This window comes from Taudactylus pleione, unplaced genomic scaffold (assembly GCF_031769625.1).
Source record: "Taudactylus pleione unplaced genomic scaffold, aTauple2 ptg000061l, whole genome shotgun sequence".
NCBI classification, from domain to species: Eukaryota; Metazoa; Chordata; class Amphibia; order Anura; family Myobatrachidae; genus Taudactylus; species Taudactylus pleione.
The window spans coordinates 15,326,196-15,347,500 of record NW_028284463.1 but is presented as its reverse complement, the minus strand read 5'-3'; the positions used below and the strand labels follow the sequence as shown (position 1 = coordinate 15,347,500).

Genomic DNA, 21,305 nt, shown 5'->3' with positions numbered 1-21,305 from the left:
CTTCCTAGTAGCTGTACCGCTACAGTATATTACAACTCCGGTCCTCCTCAGCGGCTGGTGTAGCAACTGAGCAGCCGACTAGGAGGACTGGAGAGCACACAGCTAAATGTTGTGCTCCATTTTTTGGACTAATTGTGGGGGCCCTCTGTGTGTGGGGGCCCCAGGACGACCGCCCCTGCCGCCATGCCTATAATCCGGCCCTGCTAGCTGAAGTACCCAGAGTTGCCCAGGTTTAAATCTTCAAGCTATTAAGTTTTATTATGTGATGTCGTCCAAATCCATCCATTGGAAGGCCCTGAACAGGCGCCCTGGGTCAATGTTCTGCCCAGCGTACACCAATGGGAGGTTCGACCGGGACCTCATCCCTTTAGTTTGTCTTCTGGGATCCAATGTTACCACTCTGTGAAGTTTTCGTCCAACTCCGTCCAGTGGAAGGCTCAGACCAGGCGTCCTGGGTTAAAGTTCTGCCCAGCGTACACCAACAGGAGGGTCTGACCAGGACCCTAACACCTGGCTAGGATCCAACTGGACCACCACGCGTTGGTTTCATCCCAATCGGTGCAGGGGTGTCCAAATGCAATGACAGACAGACCAATGAATTTTATGGATAAAATGGCTGAAGTACCCGGGCAATCTTCAAGTTATTACGTTTTATTATGTAATGTCATGCACATTCAAGTGTTTGCTGTATTTGGATCTGACATACCAGCTACAAGGAGAGCTGAAATATTCAATCAAGTTCAATGTTTTTTTTTCTCTTACATACTCTTGATTTCTCTGAGGTCTTTTTAGAACCAGTATCACTGTATCCTGCTGGGGATTCCAGCCAGAGTCAGCTTAACACTTCGTCAGAGCCTGGGGACTAGGGCACTGCAAAGGGGGACAATGCCGGACCCTGTCAGCAGCTGACCTGGGCCCCCGCCAACCCTGTCAACAGGCGCGGGTATTTAGTACACACCCCCCATTGGTACCCCATAGAGCACTTGGCAACATATTTTTTGGGTCTTCCCTCCCTTTAACAAGGAAAAAAAAACCCATAGAACTGTTTAAGGCAGAGGTTCCCAAATTTGGCCCTCAAGGCACCCTAACAGTCCAGGTTTTAAGGATATCCATGCTTGACCACAGGTGACTTAATTATACTGCAGTCAATTTGATTTAACCATCTGTGCTCGACCATGGATATCTCTAAAACCTGACCTGATGGGTTGCATTGAGGACCGTGTTTGGGAAATTCTGGTTTAAGGTAACCTGAGACCCTCAATACCACTGGGCCCTCTGGAAGGAATCTCTGTTGACTAATGCTTATATTATGGTTCCAGCACTTCACTCGCCCAGGCCCCCTGAGTGATCACATCGGTATCTCCCCTGAGAGTGGTAAAATAAAAAGCTGACAAGTATGCAGAGAACTACTGAACACTGCGCAAAAATGACACTGATAATGGCTGCTGGCTGCCTCCCGGCTCTAGGTGTGCCGTTATTTCCGTCTCCATAGGTTTAAAGCCCATGTTTGTCCCCATTGGGGAAGCGTTGAGTTAAAAAATGTGGTGTTTATGTAACAAAAATTTCAAACAAAGCAGTAACACAAATTGCCTACAGTACATGATGTGTATTTTCCCTTTTATTTCAATGTTATTAAGCTGTGAATAGCAAGTAAAACACAGCACATGCATTAGGTGAGACAGTAATCCTTCCACCAGGTACAAATTGCTCTTCTGCCAAGGTTCCTGTACCCATTACCTGTGCTGAATTCATTCGTTAATAATTCTTGCTAGGTTGTCACTGGTTACTGTAAGACAATACATTGCCATTGTAGAAGCACCTTTTACCAGGACGGGTATGAATAACCTATGACCGGCGGTTCAAATCCCGACGCCGCAAGACCGGCAGCAGTGACGATTCCAACAGGTAAGTAAACTAACCTAACCCTCCCTTAGGGGTGCCTAACCTCCCCCCTAGTGCCTAACCCCCCTGTAAGTGCCTAACCCTAAGTCCCGATATTTTTTGTAAGGCGCTATTAGGATCACTCTATTAATAATATTTAAAAATAGAATAATAAAAAATAATAAAATAAAAAAATTTAAAAAATGTGCTTTAAAAAATATATATATAAAATTATATTAAATACGAATAAATATATTATTCACACTCCGAAAATGCTGCCATATACCAGAGTAGTCTCTCTGGGAGAGAATGTACATATACGAAAATTGAAGCAATAGAGGCGCATGTGTGATATCTATAAATTATATATAAAAAAGTCGTGTGGATATCTTCACAAATACAAAATTTATTATACACAATAAACACTAAAATTATATATATATATATATACACATCTGTGTATGTAATATAAATGCACAATAAAGAGTAAAATTGCTAATTAGCATATATATAATAAAACATGAATGTTCTTTTTCAGAGGTGCATCTCCCACAACATTGGTTTTAGGAATAAGATGATAACGTGTATAGTTCCATATATTTACTGGTTTTACCACTCTTATATTAGGATGAGATATGTCCAAGGTGGGTTAATAATATCCTGCAACTTGTGCAGTCCCTTTTTCCTTGATTTCCAAAGTCACAGTTCGTAACAACGGGTTCCAGATGACTGGATGTCGGCCCGTGTGATCTCTGTGTCCCGCTCTCCCAGATGGCACAATATGTGCAAGTGTGGCTTCAACGTGTGCTCCGGTTAAAATAGGATAATCCAAATATAAGGTCTCCCCACACGGAATTTACTTACCTTATATTTGGATTTATAGATATCACACATGATAATTTATAGATATCACACATGCGCCTCTATTGCTTAAATTTTCGTATATGTAGATAACCCTAAGTCCCCCCTGGGAGCCCCTAACCCTCCCACGCCCGCCGCCCGGCTTACCTTCGTACGGTATGCCGGGCATTGGGGCTCCCAGCGTAGGGATAATGATAGGCGTCGGGATTTTGACGCCTATCACTAGTCCCCTGTCGGGATTGCGCAGTCGGGAAGCCAGCAGTAATATGTAAGGGGCAGTGCTGTGTGGCACAATGTGTAAGGGGCAGTACTGTGTGACATAATGTGTAAGGGGCACTACTGTGTGACATAATGAGTAGGGGCATTACCGTGTGGCATAATGTGTATAAGGCGCTCTACTGTGAGGCATAACGTGAATAATCAACACTACTGTTCGGTGTACTGTGAATAAGGTACTATACGGCATAATTTGTAAGGGGCAGTACTGTGTGGCATAATGTGTAAGGGGCAGTACTGTGTGGCATATAGTGTAAGGGGCAGTACTGTGGCATTATGTGTAAGGGGCACTGTGTGACAATGTGTAGGGTCATTACCGTCTGGCATGATGTGTATAAGAGGCTCTACTGTGTGACATAATGTGTAGGGGCATTACCGTGTGGAATAATGTGTATAAGGGGGGCTCTACTGTGTGACATAATGTGTAGGGGCATTACCGTGTGTAGAAGGGTGCATGCTGCCTGCGGAAGGCATCTGTAGGAAAAAGACACCTCCTGCTGGCATCTCAGATTTGATGCCTGCATCCGAAGACGCAGGATCAGATCAACACCGTAAGCCTAAGCTTACTCAGAATGGTCACCTCCTGCCCATTCGCGAGGCCAGTAAATTGGCATTGGAAGATGCAGTAACTGGCCTCTGCACTACCAGAAAACGGGGCCGACGTGCCGATGGTTTGCATACACCAACGCGCAGGATTCAGTACTACGTATGTGCAGGTTTCCTGCGCTGCAGCTAGACCGACATACTAAGGCCGTTTGTTGGCAGCTATGGGGACAGTTTAATAGAACCGGGGCGAGTCGCCCGTTTTGTAGGCGTGCTGAGAACCAGGGCCTCTGTCTTCAGTTGCAGCTATCCTGCCCCCGCCAGAGTGTAAAACACCAGCCATCCTGTATAACATGAATCTGGCCCATAGTTCATAAATGTTATCTCCTAGATACTGGAAAGTACAGTGTAACTATCAGAGCTAGCTGCAAGTTATTTCAGGAAATTATTAACCTGATCTTTGAACTGTTTTTGATAAGATGGCAGAGGAAGGAAAACAGCTGGTTAGTTATGTAAAGATCTACCGAGAAATATGGCTTCGGTTTTATGGGCACTGCCAAAAATATTTAACAGCTATGAGTTTGGAATCTGTGCTTAGACATCTTATCCATGGCAGTGTGTAATACAAGCTCATTCTTACTGTCAGGGTGCCACCTAGTGCTCCTGCATTAAATGGCGAGGGAAGAAAAATGTTTTGTTGCAAAACTAGAACGTAAATGTGCACCACTTTCCCCTTGCAGTGTGTCTGCCGTTGTCTGACGTGTACATTTGTGGAGGCGCAAAATTCAGCATCTTCTAATGCAGTGCTGGACAAATACCAGTACACAGGTAACCAGTGTGGCCAAAAACTAACACTGCTGGTGCTTTTCTTGAGTCCTTTCTATGGCTATCACAGGTGCTTCAAGCCTGTATTTATAGCTAAATACTGGCTGGGCATAGGAATGCAGCTGACATTGCCTCAGGGCTTAACGTCCACTCCCACCTGAGTTAAGCTGGCCATCCACTATACAATTTTCTGTCAGATATCTGTCCAATCTGGCTGGTTGGAATGAAAACCTGGTAATGTATGGGAGCCAATGACAATCGTCCATTTGCTCACAAACACTGGAAAACAGCCAAAAATGGTCGTTCAGACAAATTGGTTAAAACACACAAATTTAACCAATTTTAATAATTTTTTTTGTCCTTTTTTCAGTGTTTAAAATCATATGATCGACTGTCATTTGCTCCCGTACATTACCAGGTTTTCATTCCAACCAGCCAGATTGGACAGATATCTGACAGAAAATTGTATAGTGGATGCCCAGATTTAGGTCTCGGGCTCAGACCTGGGGAATGACTACTACAGGTTGAGTCTCCCATATCCAAAATGCTTGGGACCAGGGGTATTTTGGAATATTTTTATAAAATAATGAAATATCTTGGGAATAGGACCCCAATATACATACAGAATGCATTTATGTGTTATATACACCTTATGCACATAGCCTGAAGGTCATTTTATACTATATTTTTTATAATTTTGTGAATAAAAAAGTTTGTGTACATACATGAAATTCATTTATGTTTTATATACACCTTATACACACAGCCTGAAGGTGATTTTATACAATATGTTTAATAATTTGTGCTTTAAACAAAGTTTGTGTACATTTAACCATCAGAAAGCAAAGGTTTCACTTTGTCAGTCATGCTAAAAATATTCCGTATTTCGGAATATTTGGATATGGGAGACTCAACCTGTACTCACATCTTTGAGCCCAAGCCCTTCCATTCGCATAGAACTCTGGATATGGCACTAAAGGCCCCCATACACCTATGCGATTTCTGGACGATTACACGATTTTCACACAATCATAAGATGGATCTTGTGAAAATTGCGTGTTTTTTTTAGTACCTTACGATCCGATGCTCGCTCCCGCTGTTCGTACAATCGTGTCTTCTGATCATATGTGCAGCACATCTTGCCCGTCGTATCCGTATGAGGATCGTGCCGTTTATTTTGTTCATGCGATCCATCGTGTGCCATTTCAATGACTGTTTCCCTGATGAGCCTGTGAGACAAAGGATCGATCTTACGACTGATCCTGTGCTAGAATAACAACAAACACGCTGCAGGGACTGCCAGGGAGCTCCTGGAGAATCGTAGGGAAAACGTATCATTCGTCTGATCTTATGCTGGTCGTGTAGGTGAATGGGCCCTATTAGCCTTTCCTTCCCAGTACTCTATGACTGAAGATTAGGGATAACCACGTGTAACAAGTGCAAGTAGGTCTGACTAACTCATATACAGGAGACTTCAGGGGGTTTTATTTACAAATTGTCGGGTTGTAAAATCTGACACTTCTGTTCGTGTTTATGCCCGATATTTAAAAGGACAGTCCTTGTACTAGCAAGACGTGGTTAGTAAAAGCATTGCCCTTTTAAATATTGGGCATAAACTCGAACATAAGTGTCGGGTTTTACAATCAGACACTTTCTAAATAAACCCCCAGAATTCCTCTGTAACAGGCGATGGAGCCCAGCCAGGATCAGAGAGAAATGAGCCCATGTAATTGCTGAGAACTGTGCTACATGTATAGAAAAAAGACAAGCCTGGTGCCATCAGTGTGGACTGCTGAGTGTGTCCAGAGCACGCAACCGATGTTCGCTAAACTGCGCATGCGTAAAATTCGCAATGCGAGTGCGCAAACTAGCTATTACGATCAGAAATTTCTCTCTCCTTCAACTTGGCCAGGTCATTAGTTTGAGTGACAGGAAGAGACGTTTGTGGGTGGTAACAGGGGAAGGTGCTTGTGAACGGGGGAGTGGAAATCCGAACGCAGGCGTGCCTGACTATGCAAACGGCGTTTTATGGGAGTGCATAATTAACTAAGTAGTGTCATGGCACATGTGACATGGGAGGTTTTTACACTGACTTGATCGTAGTGCTTAAGAGAGGGTATGGTCAACTTTAAGCTCTACGTCCAGCTCCGATGGTCTCGATTAATCCTTATATGCCCGGAGATGACGTGTAATGCAAACGAGAAGGGGGTGTGATTTTAGTCTTACGGCCGCTTCCTCCCCTCGCTCGTCCAGCTAACGATCCCATCTTAACGACGCAACTTGTGAGCTCTTCATTTGCATATCCGGCCCCTATTACCTTACAACCGAGCGGTCGCAACGACCGACTCTGAATGAGGTCCCTACTACCTCTGGTAGGCATCCCTAGAGGAGCGCAAGTGAAACTATTCCCCTGTCAGTACCATGTGGGTAGCATGTAGACTACTTTATCTACATTTAACTTGGAGTATATACATAATAAGGTTCTTAGCACATTTGGATGCATGCCCACTTACCACGTCAAGGTGAACCTCATCAGGTAGATCCCAACATCCCTAATACAGACACATTGAAAATATATATATATATATATATATATATATATATATACACGTGGTAGATGGGTGTACATCTTTGGTCAAACATGTGCTAAGAACCTTATTATTTACACTCCATGTTAAATGTGGAGTTTATTATAATTATTTTGATTATCATCAGTATGCACCTGCATTTTCTTTTCACTGTAGGACATTCAGACCATGTAGATATTATGGTGTTGACATAATGATGCCGACATATCATACCACACTGTAATAAAGGGATGCTGTATTTCATCAGAGAGATGATTAGACGTTCCATTACTTTGCCAATGCTGTAACTGTACTGCGCTACTACGCCTGTGTCAGCTCCACACGTTTATACTACACACCACCCCACACACAGGCATGGCTGCTCCTAAAGTATTAGGCAGTGTTTTTTTAAAGACAAATGACCATTTCCGGGCTGGTTTTTCCAGGGCAGGTCCAAAAGACAGAATGTGACTGAGCGTCACATTTGTACGGTGGATAAATGGGCACCTTCGCACAAATGTATTGATCATTTAACGGTCTTTCCTTTGTCTTTATAAATCAGTTTCTTGCTTTGCCAAATCTCACTAACTCGCCAACCGTCTACAGAGCGACAGGCATTTACCGGCTGCTTCTCAGCCAACAAACCTTTAGGAAGTTTCACATATATAACAGGTATAAAGCAGGATTTCAAATATTTTTTATTATCCATTAGTCGGTTTCACTGCTCAACAGACTCTGCCTGACATACAGTATGTTAAAGAACAGCATCCGTTTAAATAAAAGGTAATTGATTTGTTTGGCTTTGGAGTAGCCCACAGCATAAATCGTATCGTTCCGACAATAGATCCATCTTCAGGATGTTCGTGATCATTTGGTTTCTTCCGCAGCCGCTGTGTCATCTGGCTACAGCTTTGACGTTGAGATCTGAAAAAATGTTTCGTTTTTTTTTGGTTAAACGAGGAGAAGCATTTATATGAGAAAAGTGATTTTCATCTGATTGGCGTACAGTTGAGATTTACGTGCAGACGGTACATCTTTACATGCCATGTAGGCAGGCTCTGATGAATTTGAAAATAATTAAATACCCCCCAGACACTCCCCTTCCTCACATCTCTTCCCATCATGACTGCTTACATTAGCAAACACAAAGCAAAATATATATATTATTTTAAGTATTTTAAAAATATTTAATTGACTTAGGTTCTTTAGTGGTCATTTCAAATGTGCCTGTCACCTATAAGTTAAACTTACTTTTTCTGAACATGATGAAATGTTAAATTTGTTTGTTAGAATGAAGGGGTCTAGTTACTAAGCAGTGTTAGGAGACCGAGTGAAAAGTGATAAGGTGCCAGCCAATCAGCTCCCAACTGTCATTTTTCACACATAGCCTGTGAGATGACAGTTGGGAGCTGATTGGCTGGCACCTTATCACTTTTCACTCGGTCTCCTAACACTGTTTAGTAAATAGACCCCTAAGAATTATATGGGTTATTTCTGGATTGACCCTTCTACCTATAAATGTGAGGAGACATTTTCTGGGCAGGTATAAATCTTCATCAAGACAGAACGGCCCATGTACTGGCAGTAGAACTCTCGTCGTGTCCCTCAAACTTTTTGAAACGTCAAACTAAAGTAAGTCTATCCATCTAGAATAGAGACTTCTGATTGGCTTTTGGAAGCCGCCATTCCTCGGCGGGCTGGAGCTGAAAATTTAAGGGGTCACTCACATTCAGTGTAAAGCCCGCCCGAGAAGCTTTGTAAATATAACCCCAAGTCTTTGTACAGCGGTGCTACACCATTAATGAATTATATTAAACATCTGCTTAAAATATGTATTTAAAGCATTTTAAAGTACAAGGTCCCGCCTTCTGCTAGTACCACTGGTGTGATCGTTCTCTGGAGCTTCTCATGTTTTACAATAGACATATCGGGAAGTTCCCAGCCATTCCAAGGTTAAAGGAAAACGCCGGCATTCACAAGAGGTCTGAACTGTAATTTATTGCAAAATACACACACACACACAATATTATTTAAACTGTGTTTTATTTTAAAGGTTGAGCACAACATCACCACTGTGAATTACAGTTACACAAGTCCACAAACATATTTTGCTGGATAACAATTCACGTGTAAAGAATGCCACATGGAACTGCAGACTGTATTAGTAGGTAATGTGTTACTGCCCTCAGATTATGGTGCATGTTCTCTCATATGTATTGCACAAAGCTGCGACAGCCTGCTGCAAGTAATTCTCAATATGGACGGTGCCTGTCATGGGGATTTATTCGGCTTTCTGACCAGGGGTACTGTGGTATTGGAGAGCCATGATCCGCTCAGTCAGCGCACCGTAACAGTGTATGGGGAAGGCTGTTCCCATTACACAGAGTAATTCCACATACAGCCCTTTGATTAGTAGAACCCATAAGATAGGCATTTTACAAAGTACAGGTTTATAGAAGTGGACTTGTTGCCCATAGCAACCAATCAGATTCTAGCTATTATCTTCTAGAATGTGCTAGATAAATGATAAATAGAATCTGACTGGTTGCTATGAGCAACATCTCCGCTTCTAAAAAAACCCACCCTTTAATAAATATACCCCTTACACCGGTCACAAATGGCGAAAAGTCATAAGCTTTTTTGGTAGTCATCCACTGACAAAGAAAACCCATCACCAAATACCGGCTGAACAGTAATTACGTTAGCGTATATGCAGGTAATTATTAGCCTATCAGAATGCTGGTACTAAAGTCCAACCAGTAAACTCCCCAACAAAGGTGGATAAATATAGAATTCGGCCTAATCCATTGTGTACCCACACTATTCACAGATCTTGTGTCACAACTGGAAGTGAACAGTCGCATGGAGCCACGTGCCAAGTGGGCAGCCAAATTTGACATTGCGGTACCAGAACTTTTAACATTAATTTATATTCTAGAAAACACTGGAAGCAATTGGACTGGAGAAAAAAATAAAATAAAAAAATGGGCTTCTTATTAATTCTAGAGTCGAATATGTAGGCAGCACCTTCTCTTGGTGGACCTGCCCCTGAAGGAGGCGCACATTAGAGTATCTGGCTATAAACCTTTGCCATATCTCGGAACTGAAGCCTGTATTATAAGTTTTGGAAACCGCCCGCTCCCAATAAATGCGGCATTGGAGAAGATTCTTACGCATAACTCCCGACTGTCCCTTTTTAGGCAGGACAGTCCCTCTTTAAAGGACTCTTTCCCTTCTTCCTCTTAATTGGAACAGGTACTGTATTCTGCTTTGCATAGCTTAGAAGTGGGGAACGGGTGTCGTGAAAACATGCGCGGCATTAAGGGAACGTTAGGTGAAAGGATCTGAAGAGTCAGAATGTTGGGAACACACCAGCGATGCATCACAGCAAAACTTGGCAGATCCATAGATGGAGAAGAGCCGAATAGTCCACTTTACAAACTTTTTCACATGTCTAAACCAAGGAAGCGACCACTGAAATGATAACTTGATAGCTTGGCACAGATATGTATTACAGCAACCAAGCGGATGTGATATACTGTGAAGTGCGAGTGTGACTAGTGAAATCCAATGTGATTCGTCACGACGGGACTCCGCATTTGTTGCGACGTTCTAGGTTGTTATCTGGTGGCGTGCGGGCGGGACTTTTACACAATTACGTGGGGATCAAACCTACAACAAAGATTACTGCTATCACAATATATTAAATATGTCAATATTACATTTTTTATACATTAAGGGTTAAGATTTTCATTAGAGAAAATTGCATATGCTGGAAGCACATCTGTCACTTTCTGTGGTGTCCTGTAATTGTTGGGAAAAAGAAAAAGATATATATATATACACACTAGTTCTGTATGGAGGCATAGTGGTAAGTGGGACTGGTTCAACGTGTACATTTAATGACCAATGTACGTATAAGCCCTAGTGCGCCACGTGTGTGTGTGTGTGTATATATATATATACATACAGGATTTAATAATCACCATCTATGTGCTATCTTTGACTAACGCTAGAAAGCTCAGTAAACGATTAATACTTTGTATATACAGTAGAATATTCGCCAATACCGCCTTGCATTGTTGCCAATGTTTTGTGTGTAGGAAGTACGAGACATTTTGGCTTGTAGTGAACTAATTCCCTGAATCCTTACAAAAGGTGCAATCTGGTACATTCACGCTGATAAATATACACTTATTTGTTCTTAGTTTTTTTTTTTTTTTCGCTTTCTTACATATTATTGCAGCGATAACAAAACTTCATCGAGTTTCTCTTCTCACGAGTTTAAATATTTAATCCATAGTGATACGAGACGGGGGAAGGTGCCGTGGGGCGCTGTAGTGGTAATACAAAAGTGAGGGGTGTCCCGGCTGGTAGCGCCCCAGGCTCATGTGTACTATAGCAATGAAAATAAAACTCTAGGGCACAATGCTGGTGTGAGTCAATATTATTTACAACATAAGTTGTTTTTTTTTTTTGTATATATATTTTTTTTTTAAATGGTCAACATCTGAATATGTACCGATACGTACGGGATACTACTAATAATCATATTTATTAAAATAATAGAAAATTACTTTGATCTTTCTATGACAAAGAAGTAAAATCTTGGGAGTTATTTGTCTGTCCGAGCTCCTTAGTGCCAGGGAAGAAAGCAAAGTTTACATGTAAATCAGCCATGCAAGTTGATTGGTATTTGTGCGAGCCAATCATTTCTCAGCTTTGAGGAAATCAAGACAAAAAAATAATAATGTGGGTTTTTTTTTTTTTCCCAACCGGAAACAAAATCGATAGTTTGCTACACAGGACAAGGTTAATGAACTTGTTCTCCCCTCCCGAAACAAGCCAAAAAGAAAAAAATAATAAATGATCCGGACACAGATTTGGATTGCGAAAGTGGGTTCAGTCTTTTGGCACCTTAAAATTATCTTTCTCTTTGCGAATGGCAGCCATGGTAGATATTGGGTCATCTTCACCTGCGTGCTTCTGCACGGACTTCTCCCTGTCATACAAACACAAAATAACACCTGGTGCATTAACCGACATGGACATGGGAAATAAGATATGCGATGCAGCGAGAACAAGGACAGGGACTATAGCCAACCAAACCTTCCACATCATGTAAACACTAATACGTAGACATCAGACTATGGGCCTGATTCAGAGGCGCTCGCTATTTGCGAGTGCTCGCTCTGAATCAGGGCGGATTTAAAAAAAAAAAAATCCACCTCCAGGCCGCTCGCATAGCTGTGGGTGACCACCCACAGCTTGCGCGGGCAGCCTGGCGATTATCGCGACCATTGGGCTTGTGATGAGACCCTTGTGGTAGGGTCTCGTCCACCGCAAGCCCCAGTGAACTTCCTGCTCTAATAGAGCAGGAAGTTCACTACTGACATCACGAATGATGTCAGTAGGGCCGCCCACAAATGGCAGGTGTTCCTTCGGGAACGCCTCCGTTTGTGCAGCCACCCGCGTGAGTGAAGTTTTTACTCTCTCCGGGGCTCGGCACGCCGCGCGTGCGCACTGCCCGACCATCGACCCGCTTACGAGCGCTATGCGCTCACGAGCGGGTCTGAATCAGGCCCTATATCCCGTCATTTTATAACACTGGATTTTATTGGACAGGTCCAACTTTATTTGTGCTCATCTTGCATGTGGCCACTGTGGTTATTCCACCCAACCAGCGGCTCTGTCCAAATAGTTTTTCCAAAATAAGGGGCGGATTTGGAGTTGGGAGCAAAGCAAAAAAGAGCAAGTACCTGTGCATGTGGGTAACACCAGGCTGTACTGCAGGTGGGGCAGATGTAAAAAGTACCTGTGCACCTGGGTAACACCATGCTGCGCCGCAGGTGGGGCAGATGTAACAAGTACCTGTGCACCTGGGTAACACCATGCTGCGCCGCAGGTGGGGCAGATGTAACAAGTACCTGTGCACCTGGGTAACACCATGCTGCGCCGCAGGTGGGGCAGATGTAACAAGTACCTGTGCACCTGGGTAACACCATGCTGCGCCGCAGGTGGGGCAGATGTAACATGTGCAGAGAGAGTTAGATGTGAGAGGGTTGTGTCTTTTACACTGTCTAAGAGATAGAAAATCCTCCCTGGTCCGATACCTGCCATTAGATGAAATCTATAGAACATCCAACCCCCCCAAATGTATTATTAGGCATAACTACCGACAACATTCCTAGTAAGAAAGACATTCAGTCCATGTAATGAAACAGCAGCCTCTCCAAGAAATGCGGTAAAACACAGAAAACGCATGTTTGACCGCATTTCTCATATGCACCAAGCCCCGGAGTCCTTGGTTGCTGTGGGTAACGCCATCTTACTGATGGGGTTACTCATAGAAGCCTATGGGCTTCTATTGGGAGATTGCTGAGAGAGGGATCCAATCGGATCCCTCCCAGCACCACGCGCGTCCTGCTCATGGGCAGAAGATCGCCGGAGGGGCATCTGGGTCATAGTCCTGGAAGCGCCTCCACCGCAATGGGCCGCTCTTACAGACAGAGCGGTCCTTTGCAGGGATCGTCATGCATACCGGAGTTACCAACACCGACATGCATGAGATGACCGGCGGAATGCATGGCGAGTGCGATGCATCCCGCCCTTAGACACTCATGGGTATTCAGGTTTAATGGACTCATTTTATATGGACACTTGATAGGTTTTGTAGGTTAAATAGGTCAACACTAAGGGATAATTTGTAAGGTGCGCTTGATTAAGGACTAGAGCACCTATTTGTGATCAGATTTCCTCTCCAGCACATCCGCGAGTCGCTAGTTTCAATGGGGCTAGAACATCCTGTAAACAATCAAAACATCCCAATTCTCACAGCAGCACAGAGTATTTCAAGAGATGAGTGCATCACACTGATGCAGGAAGATTGTGGATATTAAAGAGGTCACACGTGCAACATGTTTACAGAGTAAACAACTCCGTTCTTTGTCACCTTTGTTTATAATCTATTGCAGCCGTACTGGCCATTACTTCCCAGCTCTGGAATGTGATAAACTACTAGCCAATCAGCTCCTAACTGTCATGTTACAGGCTGTGTTTGAAAAATGACAGTTAGGAGCCGATCGGTTGGCAGTTTATCACTTTCCAGAGCTTAGTACATCTGCCCTTGGGTGTTTTATCCCAAACACTGAAGCAGCATCACAACCCCGTAAGGGACACGGTTACAAGAGGCGCCGATATGACACTAGGAGAAATTGGATCTACAGAACTGGGACACATGGATTTTAGTATCCATTACTTGTTGCAGCACCGATTTGCATATTGACAACAGTACACAGTCATTAGCGATCATTATCCTGTCTTATTAGTTACAGCAGCACTCAGGGGCGTTTCTAGAGAGGAGGGGGCCCATGTGCAGTCTCCGACACGGGCCCCCTGCTCGGTGGCCAGAGAGTTATAGACTCTGGGCACTAGAGTGTGCCCAAATGCTATAATGAATGCACAGGTCACCGGGAAAATGGCCGCGGTGGCCATTTTCCCTGTACTGCACATGCGCAAACGACGAGAAAATGGCCGCCGCGGCCATTTTCCAGTCGTTTTACAGCGCCGGACCCCCGCGCCGACGTGGGACTCCGGAGAGGTAAGTAATATTATGGGTGCAGGGTGTGTGGTGCGGGGCCCCCCTGGACCCAGGGGCCCGTGTTCCCTGGGTCCGTGTTCCCTGCACCCATTATAGATACGCCTCTGGCAGCACTGCCATTTCTAGATCACATGTAGTTATTATCATTCTGGTGGGACTTAGAGAACTTACCTGACTCTCATAAAGGGGTTGAATGTAAACTCTTCTGCTAATGTGGAAGGTATGGTGGGTTCCCCTTTATCGTAGGTTTCCTGGAAGGCAAAAAAAAAAATATATCAAATTAGGTATTTGTTCTTCTACAAAGACAAACACAAAGTATAGAACCTTAAAGTACTCTAACGGAAGTAATGTATATGAAATCAAAAATATAATATACTCTCTACGAAAGTCAGTACAAACATTTAAGGGCATATGCAATTGGCTTTTTCCCCGCCCCAAAAATTTATGCTGGCATCACAACCAATATTCTATTACCGCGAGTATGCACGCTCCCGATACCTGCAGTATCCAATATAAAAAAAAATAGATGGGGAACAATAATAATGGTTACTACTGTCCCAAAGAAAAATAAATTATTCTTTAAAAATGCAGCAAAATGATTTGTGCAATTTTATTTTTATTTTTTAAAGTAAAAAAAAATAATACAAAGCAAAGTTTTTTAGGTTTATTGCAAACGAATAAAATTAAAAATGTAAAAGTAAATAAGCATTTTTTGGGGGGTAATTCTAGGCCAATTAAAATAAAAACAATAATTTTTTTATTTAAATTCAATTTGGGGTGCATAAATTAACCAAAAAGTTTATTTTGAGGTCATTTGAAATCATCATTGGTTTTAACAACCCATAATGACATGTAATTATTGGACCAATTAGGCTAATTGAAAACTTCCAGTTGCCTAATTAGTCATTAGGTTCTAAAGGGGTCCCCGCCATTTTAATCTTGTACTAGGTATTTGTAAAGCTGATAATAGGGATTTTTAAGACTTGCCCTGAGGCTGCGTGAAAATCGCCACGGTAATTCCTATAGAGATTACTGCAACCGATTTTCTACCTGGCCATAGAATATGAAAATCCTTGCGGCCTCTGGGTTTTTCAAAACTTTGCCTGCAATTGGCTATGCCCCTTAGGACCGGATTCAGAGCCACACGCATTGCCAATGATGACAGAGTTGATCGATTTTCTGCTACTGCGGCTATAAGGCTATAGATTTCATTACAAGGAAGTGCACTGAAAAATTGGTTTTCCAATGATCCTCATTATCATCGATTATTTGTAAAGAGCTACGAAACTCCCCAGCTTCTCACAGTAACTAAGTGTAATGTTAGAAATAGACCAGTAAGGAGAAATGGATGAAAACAAATCCAGGAATTCATATTAAATGTAGAATAAAACCATATATAGTAGATCTGTTTGGCTCAATTACGCACCTAGGGATTCGCGGATTGGACCGGACGATCAGATCTTACACTGCTGCACTGAACGCCCGCATTCCAGTCAATCAATGGCGCAATACAAGCGCCAGATAACATTTTCATAACAACAAAATGGTCTATCGATTGAAACTAAGAGCCGTATTCAATTAGAAGCGAAAAGTCGAGATCCGCGAAAAAGTATTGCCAATTGCGTCTTTATTGCCTGTCAGAAACTTATCGCCGTATTCAATTCCATCCGCTTTTCGCGTATGCGGAAAGTCAATGCATTGTAATAGGCGAAAAAGATTTGCCTCTGAATAGCAGGACTAAAGAAGTCCAAAATTTTTATTTTGGGGTGCAAAGGTGGGGAAACCACTCAGGACCCTTGGGACAGCCCCCCAAATGGACAAACCAAAGAACATCCAAAAAAAAGTACTTTGGGGGCGAAAAAGCACAACGTAGGGGGACAACTTCGCAAACTAGCGAAATAAGGTTCTGGGGGTGCTCTAAGAAGGGGTCAAGTGCTTTGGGGATTGCAGGCGCTTTTATGAGGGAGGAATTCACTTTTATTAATACTTCACCCCAAATTCCCCAGGACTACTTATTTTCTCCCAAAAATACTGCTTTATGCCATTCTTCACCATTTGAGCAAAGACGCTAATTAGAGGCAATTGTACCAACTTAAGTACCCCAAGCCATTTTATTACGGCTAATCGGGCACTACTACATTGATCCCCAATGTTTCTGCATCTTTTTGGGGGGTTCAGGCTGATTTCCCCGATTCTGACACCACTTTTCGCCTGTTCTGACTTCGCGTGTCACCGTTTTCACGTCTTTTGGAATTGAATAGGGCGAATAGCAGGTACGCGCACGATAAGTTTCCGCGGCTAAAATACACGATGTAGAAGAAAAGTCCGGCAGGCAAGACTTTATCGCGGGTGCGAAGCTAATTGAATACCGCCCTAAGACGGCAGCTAAGTTAGTCCCGATTATCAGCGCTAATGGACATCTGTGTACGCGGCTATTTGTGCAGCTGTGTTTGCTTAGCATGCAAAGACTGAAGTCTGCAAACACTATAAGATGAGATGTCTCAAACCTTCTAAAGAGGACCTGGTGAAATTACACATAGCAACCAATCAGCTGCTAGTTATCATATATCTAGTATACAGTGTATAAAATGATATCTACAAGCTGATTGGTTGCTATGACTTCTCCATCTCTTTAGATGGTTTGATGCATCGCCCCTATCAGTTTTTTCAAATGATCTCACCTTAGCCCAAGACAACTTCTGTTTGATGCTCTCATTCTTAGGCTCCACGTGACGAGCAAACTTTAAGTTGTTGATTGTATATTCATGTCCACAATAGACTCTCTGGGGGAGGAAAAGAAAAAGAAAATGAAACAACTAAAAAGGAAGAGGAAAAAAAAAAAAAAAAAAAACCTGCCCCAAAAACACAGTGAATAGTTGTTAGGGCATTACTGTCTCTGGAGGAAGTCGTCCCAGTATCTCAATCAGAGCTGCGTACATTTCCTCTGCTGTCCCTTCAAAGAACTTGCCGCACCCCGCCACAAAGAGGGTGTCACCTGGGAGGAGAGAACAGGCGGATAGGTCAGCCCTCCATCCTACCCACAGAGAGGTCAGAGGCTACAAGCTCCTACGTATGCAATAAAGATGAAACGGCTGTATACCGGGAAGAGATGTGTAATTCAGTCACATAAACAGGAACTACCGGGACCAGGCCTCAAAGCAAGGGGGACCCCTATCACCAACCCTGTTCACGCTCAGCTTCATTGCTAAAGTAACTGAAACCAGTATCCATACAAGTGAGGTGGAAGGTTGCAACTGATTTAGATATTTATGCATCAAAAATTAACGTATACAAATCTTAATTTCCGATTGCTGGAGAATCTAAGGGCTTCCTAATAAAAACACAATATGGAGCCAGATGGAAAGATCCAGGTTCTCCTCTGTGGTCCCGGGCCTCTCGCCAGTCACATAGATTAGTATGGTCATACTCACAGGTTCCCTTACAGTTTTAGCTCACACAAGTGTTGCAGCCCCATGTAAAGCCTGCTCTGCAAGTAGCCCACAGACTGGCGGCAGAGGGTGAGCAGCGTCACCATAGATGCCACAAGTCTAGGCCGCTGTATAGAGGACTATGCATCAGCTGGATCCCCTGAAGGAGGTGGCTAGTGCTCCCCGTATGGACAAATCCTATAATGACCCGATACGCGGTCCAGGCTCACCTGTAAACACGGCCGGCTGCTCAGGGCTATTGGGCTTCGTCACGTAATAACATATGTGCCCCGAAGTGTGGCATGGGGTGAAGAGACACTTGACATGAAGCGACCCCACCTAAAGCGACACAAGAGGAACATTTACCCTCTAGTTTGAAAGAGCTAAAAAGTTATCAGAGCAAAAAAGACCAAACTAAGCGTTTTTGCTGCTAAATGCTAGGATTTCCTGCCTGTAAAGGTCGTCACTGTGTCGGCAAGTTCAGTCTTATTTCCTACTAAGTGATGTGCAGTATGAGTGTGTAAGTGGGTGTAATATAGCGTTATCTCAGCAGCCAGCGTCTGGCTTCTCACAGTGATATGAAAGTTTGCAAATACATACACTGGCTATGGTATGATAGGTCGACGTGAATTGTGTTGACACTGATGAAATATTGACAGGATAGAATGTCAGCATATTGTCCCTGGTGGCCCAACGGTGACTCACCTGCTCCCAACGGCTGTAGCGGCATCATCCGGGTCCTGGTGGTCATGTGACTGTCAGTTCCGGCGGAGTTATATGAAGGAGTGGCATTCTAATAAGTACACTGGCCTTATTCCTAATCCCTACCGCTAACCCTCCATGTAACCCCCCTCCCTCTGACTGACCCTCACCCTAGTGCCTAACCCCCCCGTAGCTTGACCCTCATCCTAGTGCCCAACACAAACTTCCACCCCCCCTTTAACCTAACCCTGACTTCCTACCCATAGCCTGACCTTTACCCTAGTGCCTAACCCTAACCTCCTCCCCATAGCCTGGCCCTTACCCTAGTACCTAACCCTAACCTCCTCCCCATAGCCTGACCCTTACCCTAGTGCCTAACCCTAACCTCCTCCCCATAGCCTGGCCCTTACCCTAGTGCCTAACCCTAACCTCCTCCCCATAGCACGACCCTTACCCTAGTGCCTAACCTCCTCCCCATAGGCTGACCCTTAGTGCCTAACCCTAACCTCCGCCCCATAGCCTGACCCTTACCCTCCTATCCTACAGCCTACCACTAATGTCGACATTCTGAGAATGTCACTATTTCTCAACATTTCTGATGGCAATCTTGTTAACATGTCAACAATCTGAGAATGTCGACATGTTGAATGTTGACATCCTCAATGCAGACATTGTGGTGGTGACATTATGAATGTCAAATTGTTATTGTTGACCTAATTCCTGCATGCCCTTACATTAGAATACGCATTGCTTATTGCCAAAGACACATCACACACTGGCTGGTCCATGATGTCCTCCAAGACGGCATGTAGGCGGCATCCTGGCGTGCGGGATGCCAACGGGCTAAATACCGGCGCCGAAATCCCGACAGGTCAGGATCCCGGCACCAGTATCCCAACCGCCGGAATCCCGAAGGTAAGTATTGGGGTGTTAGGGGGAGGTTAGGGTGCCGGGTTAGGGTTAGGCACTTGGGGGATGGTTAGAGTTAGGCACCGGGGAGGGAGTGTTAGGGTAGAGGTTAGGAAAACACTTACAGTTCGTTCCTATAGGTGTCGGGATTCTGGCTGTCGAGATGCCGACGTCTGTGTTCTGACCAGCGGCATCCCGACAGCCGGGATTTCCTACTCAACTCCTCCGAGACACCAGGTTTATGAGGCCAACACAAAAAGAGTGAGAACAGACGTCAGCTCACCTGAAACGTTGTTAGATGAGAAACTTTCTGGGTTAATGCTCCAACCCGGTCGTCTCCTCCGTATACTTTTAGTCCAGACACTAGTTTCACAAGTTTCTCGTTCCCTCCTGCGTGATCCCTGGGAAGGAGCAACATGAAGCCAAATGTGTGTAATAAGAGTCACAAATCTTACTAATACTTCCATACAATAAAAAAATTATACATTATTATATATTTATATAGATATATATACATACATGCACACTATGTAGGCAAAAGTGATTGGACACTGACAGCAAATAGATCAACAAGATTTTATTGACGTCAGTACTTCTTCTTGGCAAACTGTCCACAAGTTCCTGGACAACAGACGGCAGTATGTTTTGCCATTCCGCCTTAAGTACAGGGACCACCTGTCACACTGAAGAAGGTCGAGTCAGCCTAGAAAACACCCGTCGCTCCAATTCGTCCCAGAGGTTCTCAATGGGGTTAAAATCTGGACTCTGAGCTGGCCGGTCCATCCAGGTTACTGAATTTTCTGTATACCAGTCCAGCGTCGCCCTGGAAACATGACAGGTGGCATTGTCATCCTGATAAAAACATTTGTTGTTTCTGTAGAACTGCCACAATGTAGGGAGCACATAGTTATCAAGAACATCTCTATACTTCTCAGAGTTAATGTGACCATGCATTACAACTAGTGGGCCCATGCCAAACCAGCTGAAACAGGGGATGTCCAATCACTTTTGTCTATATAGTGTGTATACACAAAATAGATCACTCAGAACTCCGTCCACTTTTAAACATCCACCTGCGTGCCATCCAAAAACATAGCATAATCATATAGGTAGACAGCGGCACTCTCAGGATTTCATGTTCAGGAAAAACACCAAGAAGCTGGTATCTGAGTCAACGTTTCAATTTATCATTATAAATTTGTCCTGGTGATAATTTTATAATGTTAAATTGAAATGTTGACTCAGAGGAATGGGTATGAAGTCCCGACGGATGAATAGCCGCTGGTTCATATCCAGACGCCGGCAGCCCGAAGGGAGAAGATCCCGACAGGGCAGGTAAATACCCTCTCCTCCCCTTTAACTCTCCCTTAGTGGTCCTTAACCCTAACCTCCCTCCTAGTGCCTAACCCAAACCCCCCCCTGGGAGTGCCTAACCCTAACCCCTCCTTACCACATCCTAAACCTAACCCTAATCTCCCCCTTGGGGTGCCTAACCCTAACCCTCCCCCTTACGGGTGCCTAACCCTAACCACTCCCCCCCCCCCAAACCTAACGCCGCTATGCTTCCTTTACCTATGGTGAATTCGCAGTGCACGTCATAACGTACCACAGTGTATGCAGGCACTGGGAATCGCATGGCGTGATGCATGCGCATGTTTATGGCGCGATCAGCCACAATCTAACTGGGCGCATTTGGCTGCAGATCCTTTAAGT

At 43.9% G+C, this 21,305-nt stretch overlaps 1 protein-coding gene across 3 annotated transcripts in view; it reads right to left on the bottom strand.

Annotated features, from left to right (window-relative positions):
• Positions 1 to 7,694: 7,694 nt before the first annotated feature.
• The window catches only part of LOC148535105 (hydroxyacylglutathione hydrolase, mitochondrial), an 82,402-nt gene continuing 68,791 nt past the window's right edge, over positions 7,695 to 21,305 (bottom strand). The window contains exons 4-10 of one of the 3 annotated variants that reach the window (XM_088464791.1): positions 19,876 to 19,993; positions 18,212 to 18,320; positions 17,445 to 17,548; positions 17,235 to 17,336; positions 14,725 to 14,804; positions 11,871 to 11,955; positions 7,695 to 7,877 (exon numbers count right to left, since the gene is read on the bottom strand). In XM_088464791.1, the coding sequence (XP_088320917.1) occupies positions 7,857 to 7,877; positions 11,871 to 11,955; positions 14,725 to 14,804; positions 17,235 to 17,336; positions 17,445 to 17,548; positions 18,212 to 18,320; positions 19,876 to 19,993 (619 nt within the window). In that variant the 3' untranslated portion in view covers positions 7,695 to 7,856. Of the gene's footprint in view, positions 7,878 to 8,979; positions 11,956 to 14,724; positions 14,805 to 17,234; positions 17,337 to 17,444; positions 17,549 to 18,211; positions 18,321 to 19,875; positions 19,994 to 21,305 lie in introns of those variants that run through there. The other 2 variants (XM_088464793.1, XM_088464792.1) reach the window with 2 other exon arrangements.